Source organism: Oncorhynchus kisutch, linkage group LG19, assembly GCF_002021735.2.
Source record: "Oncorhynchus kisutch isolate 150728-3 linkage group LG19, Okis_V2, whole genome shotgun sequence".
Classification (NCBI taxonomy): Eukaryota; Metazoa; Chordata; class Actinopteri; order Salmoniformes; family Salmonidae; genus Oncorhynchus; species Oncorhynchus kisutch.
The window spans coordinates 10,133,799-10,140,504 of NC_034192.2; the positions used below are offsets into that span (position 1 = coordinate 10,133,799).

The 6,706-nt window shown below is 48.8% G+C and overlaps 1 protein-coding gene across 1 annotated transcript in view; it reads right to left on the minus strand.

The window, feature by feature from the left end:
• Window positions 1–6,706, minus strand: part of LOC109864585 (protein O-mannosyl-transferase TMTC1-like) — a 101,282-nt gene that overhangs the window by 48,739 nt on the left and 45,837 nt on the right. The window contains exon 7 of the mRNA XM_031797759.1: window positions 4,334–4,523. Coding sequence (XP_031653619.1) covers window positions 4,334–4,523 — 190 coding nt within the window. The remainder of the gene's footprint in view (window positions 1–4,333; window positions 4,524–6,706) is intronic.

A 6,706-nucleotide genomic window follows, 5' to 3' on the forward strand; every position in this document is an offset into this window, starting at 1 on the left:
GACAAACTTCCGCCCTCCACCCTCCTCCTCCTCTCTATCATCTGTTTCTCTCCTCTCTCTCCTCCGCCCTGTCAATTTCTCCATCTCTTTTCCACTCATCTCCTCAGTCCTCTACTCTCTTGTCAACTCTTTCCTTTCCATTCTAAATGTCCTCTAGTTTCCTGTCACTCCTCTCTCTCCTCCTCCTCTCTTTTCACTCCACTCCTCTCTTTTCCTCTGTCTTTTCACTCTACTCTCTCTTCTCCTCCTCTCCTCTTTTCTTCCCTTTCCACCATCCCTCCTTTCCTCTCTCCTGCTCTCTCATCCCCGGGTATAGAGGAATACTCTGCTACAGCCCAGTGCTCCAGGTGACTATATTGGGTGGTCAGAAACATGGCATCCCTCCCAGATCAGACCCCTCTGGTTCTGGCCTCACATCCGTTAGTCCTTCCCAGTAGAACCCTTCAGAACTGGCCGACTGACATATGTCCCACTCCACACACACACACACACACACTCACCAGCCGTGCCAGGCCAACAGATGGCTAGGCAGTATACACACACACACACACGCCCGCCCACACACAGACAGACAGACAGACAAGACAGACAAGACAGACACAGATAATGGGATCCGACCATTCATTTCGAACAGTAAATAGAGCAAATAAACCAACCCTCTCACGAGCAAATAGAGCAAATAAACCAACCCTCTCACGAGCAAATAAACCAACCCTCTCACGAGCAAATAGAGCAAATAAACCAACCCTCTCACGAGCAAATAAACCAACCCTCTCACGAGCAAATAGAGCAAATAAACCAACCCTCTCACGAGCAAATAGAGCAAATAAACCAACCCTCTCACGAGCAAATAAACCAACCCTCTCACGAGCAAATAGAGCAAATAAGCCAACCCTCTCACGTACTTGTTATTCTCAGGCTTTCCCTGCCCTCTCACGTACTTGTTCTTCTCAGGCTTTCCCTGCCCTCTCTCGTATTTGTTCCTCTCAGGCTTTCCCTGCCCTCTCACGTACTTGTTCTTCTCAGGCTTTCCCTGCCCTCTCACGTACTTGTTCTTCTCAGGCTTTCCCTGCCCTCTCTCGTATTTGTTCCTCTCAGGCTTTCCCTGCCCTCTCTCGTATTTGTTCTTCTCAGGCTTTCCCTGCCCTCTCACGTACTTGTTCTTCTCAGGCTTTCCCTGCCCTCTCACGTACTTGTTCTTCTCAGGCTTTCCCTGCCCTCTCACGTACTTGTTCTTCTCAGGCTTTCCCTGCCCTCTCACGTACTTGTTCCTCTCAGGCTTTCCCTGCCCTCTCTCGTACTTGTTCTTCTCAGGCTTTCCCTGCCCTCTCACATACTTGTTCTTCTCAGGCTTTCCCTGCCCTCTCACGTACTTGTTCTTCTCAGGCTTTCCCTGCCCTCTCTCGTACTTGTTCTTCTCAGGCTTTCCCTGCCCTCTCTCGTATTTGTTCTTCTCAGGCTTTCCCTGCCCTCTCACGTACTTGTTCCTCTCAGGCTTTCCCTGCCCTCTCACGTACTTGTTCTTCTCAGGCTTTCCCTGCCCTCTCTCGTACTTGTTCTTCTCAGGCTTTCCCAGCCCTCTCTCGTACTTGTTCCTCTCAGGCTTTCCCTGCCCTCTCTCGTGCTTGTTCCTCTCAGGCTTTCCCTGCCCTCTCTCGTAGTTGTTCCTCTCAGGCTTTCCCTGCCCTCTCTCGTACTTGTTCTTCTCAGGCTTTCCCTGCCCTCTCTCGTACTTGTTCCTCTCAGGCTTTCCCTGCCCTCTCTCGTACTTGTTCCTCTCAGGCTTTCCCTGCCCTCTCTCGTACTTGTTCCTCTCAGGCTTTCCCTGCCCTCTCACGTACTTGTTCTTCTCAGGCTTTCCCTGCCCTCTCTCGTACTTGTTCTTCTCAGGCTTTCCCTGCCCTCTCTCGTATTTGTTCCTCTCAGGCTTTCCCTGCCCTCTCTCATACTTGTTCTTCTCAGGCTTTCCCTGCCCTCTCTCGTATTTGTTCCTCTCAGGCTTTCCCTGCCCTCTCTCATACTTGTTCTTCTCAGGCTTTCCCTGCCCTCTCTCGTATTTGTTCCTCTCAGGCTTTCCCTGCCCTCTCTCGTACTTGTTCCTCTCAGGCTTTCCCTGCCCTCTCTCGTATTTGTTCCTCTCAGGCTTTCCCTGCCCTCTCTCATACTTGTTCTTCTCAGGCTTTCCCTGCCCTCTCACATACTTGTTCTTCTGAGGCTTTCCCTGCCCTCCACGTACTTGTTCTTCTCAGGCTTTCCCTGCCCTCTCACGTAATTGTTCCTCTCAGGCTTTCCCTGCCCTCTCACGTACTTGTTCTTCTCAGGCTTTCCCTGCCCTCTCTCGTACTTGTTCCTCTCAGGCTCTCCCTGCCCTCTCTCATACTTGTTCCTCTCAGGCTTTCCCTGCCCTCTCTCGTATTTGTTCCTCTCAGGCTTTCCCTGCCCTCTCTCGTACTTGTTCCTCTCAGGCTTTCCATGCCCTCTCTCGTACTTGTCCCTCTCAGGCTTTCCCTGCCCTCTCTCGTACTTGTCCCTCTCAGGCTTTCCCTTCTCAGGCTTTCCCTGCCCTCTCTCGTATTTGTTCCTCTGAGGCTTTCCCTGCCCTCTCTCGTATTTGTTCCTCTCAGGCTTTCCCTGCCCTCTCTCGTACTTGTTCCTCTCAGGCTTTCCCTGCCCTCTCTCGTACTTGTTCTTCTCAGGCTTTCCCTGCCCTCTCTCGTATTTGTTCCTCTCAGGCATTCTGCTTGAGGTGGTTGTGGGTGATGATACAGACAGTTCTCTCTAGGGGAGGTCATAGGGGTTACAGAGGCAAGTCACACAGATGACATTGTGTGACACTATGGGACATCTCCCAGGGGCCTTTGTAGCATGTTGGGAGTGTGGCGGGAGAGAGGGCGAGAGCGAGAGCCAAAGAGACAGGCAGAGAGCGAGGAAGGGAGAAAGCCATTAGACTCATAATTTATCAATAACCTAGCCGCACGCAAACCTTAGCAAAACAGACCGAGCAAAGTGATGTCAGAGAGCGAGAGACAGGGGAGAGAGGGGGAAAGAGAAAAAGAGAAGATTGAAACAGGGAGAGAATGACAAAGAAAGCAGTAAAGAAAGAGACAGGTGTGAGAAAGATGGAATTTCTATTGATGCAAATCCTCCAATCCTCCATGATAGGACTCGCCTCTCATCAGAAGATAAATGAATCCTCCATCATGGTAGGACTCGCCTCTCATCAGAAGGTAAATTAATCCTCCCCAACGCTAAGGCCACCTGCCGCCTAGTTTCACTTCATCCTCTACAAGAAGATCAGCGTATTGAGAAAAGTTACCTCCCAAACTACAGGAAGAGAACAAGAGCTCTCACAATTCTTTCAGCTTGAAACAATTATTCTGACGCAAACTACGGGTAGGACAAGCAGGGTGAAGAGATCAATTTCACAAATGCCATTCGGTGTTGACAGCTGGCAGTAGCAGGCGAGACATCTCTCACTCTGTCTGAGTGGGATGGGGACCAATGACTCAAGGTCTACTCAATAACGAAGAACGATGCAGTGCACACAATTCTCACACATAATAAGTCTCCTTCTCTAAACACTGCCTGTCACCCCGGCAACGCAGAGAAAGTGTGTACTGTATGTTCATGGCATGGGTCGGGCAAATAACACCACACTCCTCTAACAGGAGTGTGGTGTGATTGGAAGGTGAGAGTTTTCATAGCGTAGTGTCTATGTTTAGAAACCTGTGAGTATCACTGTGTGAAAGCAAGCCCAGTTCAGAAACCCCCCTGCCGCCAACGTAGACTTCCAAGTACTAGACAGATAGAATCAATATGCAGAGTGGACAAAACATTCGGAACATTATACTCTTTCCACATAGACCGACCAGGTGAATCCAGGTGAAATCTAGGATCCCTTATTGGTGTCACTTGTTAAATCCACTTCCATCAGTATAGATGAAGGGGAAGAGACAGGTTAAAAGAAGGATTTTTAAGCCTTGAGACAATTGAAACATGGATTGTGTATGTGAGTCATTCAGAGGATGAATGACAAAATATTTAAGTGCCTTTGAACGGGGTATGGTAGTAGGTGCCAGGTTCACCAGTTTGTGTCAACAACTGCAACGCTGATGGGTTTTTCACGCTCAACAGTTTCCCTTGTGTTTTAAGAATGATCCACCACCCAAAGGACATCCAGTCAACTTGACACAACTGTGGGAAGCATTGGAGTCAACATGGGTCAGCATCCCTGTGGAACGCTTTCAACACCTTGTAGAGTCCATGCCCCGACAAAACTGAGGCTGTTCTGAGGGGCTGTTCTGAAGGCACCTAATCTCCATGTCCATCTCACCTGTAGAGACATGACACAGTGCAGACAGAGGGCGACCATGACCACTCCCAGCAGCAGGGCGGCGACGTTGCGCATGTCCCACAGTGACTCCACCAGGGGTATACTGCCCACCTGCCAGTCATAACACAGCACCGCGGGAGACAGCAGCAGCCACGCGTTGAACGCCAACAGGTAGCAGTAGGTCAGGAACCTAGAGGGAGAAGACAAGAGAAGAGGAAAGAACAGAGGCAAATTGAAAGCGAGAGAGGGTTCAAATGTTAACTATTGGTCACATTCGTGCATTACATTTACAGGAAGTTGAATCACACTGTATTCAATCACACTATGTTGTTGACTGCAAACAGCCATGAAAGAACATCCTGTTCCTGTTCTGTTGGTCATCATGTCCTCGGTGAGTTGAGATATGGGGCTGTGTCCCAAATGGAACCCTATTCCCTCTGGCGCACTACTGTTGGTCAGAGCTCTATGGGCCCTGGTCAAAAAGTAGTGCACTACAAAGGCCATATGGTGCCATTTGGGACGCAGGAGTCCGAGCGGCTGTGCTATTGATTCTGTCACACTGGGGGAGCTACCTGAGACCATTACATGGCCAAGGACAGAAAGAGAGGAAAGAGAGGTCTGCTTGACTGAGCAGGAGAGAGAGACCAGAGGGAGCAGGGGAAAGTGAAAGGATTGGTGGCTGAGAGAGGAAAACGAGTAATGAAAGAAAACAGAGAGAGGGGAGCGTGAAGCGATAGAGGACACACACACACACATAGCCACACACACACTGCTAAATCACTAAATGAGTCTCCATTACAGTCAATGGCTGCCCCTTATCATTTAGAACAGATAAGCTGGCTCCTCTATGGAAATGGAAAGGCTTCAGCTCCAGTCTGAGTGGGTGGTCGTTCCTCTACTGAAGGACTAACTGGAACAACAAACACAGGGCTGTAAGGAACGGTTCTGTATGAACTGCTCTGTAGCTGAAGCTATGATTGGAGATGAGTTAGTGAGTTCGCTGTTTGGGATGGTGAACTGTAAGACAAAACTCTTCAAATGGGCACACAGTCGATGTGACTTGAAGTGAAATTAAACTTTGATTTGACAAGACTGCTTCAGTGCATTGATAAAAATGAATCCGAACACCCACACAAACGCTTAGGTGCAGAAACACACACACACACACACACGCATACAGCAGGGCGATGCTAGAAGTCAATTGCACTTGTGTTTTTCTGCATCCAAATGGCACCCAGCCCTATCTCTGGTCAGAAGAGCATGAGAACACTGTGACACCCTATCAGCATTCTCCTCCCACTCAGAAGAGCAGCAGCTTCAGAGATCTGCATAGATTACACATTGATTCTCTCTCTGCAGCAAAACAGGCTTTCCCATAGAATAGACTAGATAGGGAAAGTCAATTCTCCACTGATTTGGACAGGCGGGTTCAGATCGCCTGTTGATTTGAGAGGGGACGCAGAGTGAATATGAACTGCTGGTGTATCATCGATTTATGGAGGAACATCTAACGCCGGGGGACGGCAGGAAGTGATCTATTGACAGATTGACCTAACCTAGTGCTATAGTAGATTGAGGGGGAAATCCCTATTGAATAGGAGGCCAGATATGTGCAATGGATGTACAGAATTAAAACATTCTCTTTCTGTTTTTGCCACCCAGTCAGGCTGGCTATTGGAGAGGAAGACATACAGATAGGCATAGACAGAGAGACAGCCACAAGCATGAACAAACATGAGTGCACACGCGCGCGCACACACACGCGCGCACTCCTCCAGACTTGGCGACTGACAGAGCCAGAGAGTTAAACATGGAGGAGAGTATGCTCACCAACTGCCATGATCAGACTGGAACGGGACATAGATTCAATTCCCCCATCGTCCACAACCCCCCTGTCTCCCAACTAAGCACAACATGCACAGCCTTTCCTAACAGAGAGGAGAAGACAGGGCAGGGAGAAGTGAGGGAGGGGGAAAAGGGAGAGAGGAAAATGATGCATGGGATGAGAAAATGAGAAAGAAAAGGAGAGGGAGTGAAAAAGAGAAAGTACTCCAGAAAGAGAGAGAGACAGGCAGAAGAGTTAGAGAGAGAAAATGAGAGAGAGATGTGTGTATGTGTAATGTGTACTGTTCATTTTTATTGTTTATTTCACTTATATTCACTTTATATATTATCTACCTCACTTGCTTTGGCAATGTTAACACATGCTTCCCATGCCAATAAAGCCCTTGAATTGAATTGAGAGGGAGCGTAATCAAGAAGAAGAGAGAGAGAAAGTGAGAGAAACAGCCATCAAAAGAGAAAGACATTGAGACAGAGAGAAAGAATCATGGAGAAAATGAATAGCAGTTGCTGACAGGTAGGTGATGGGAG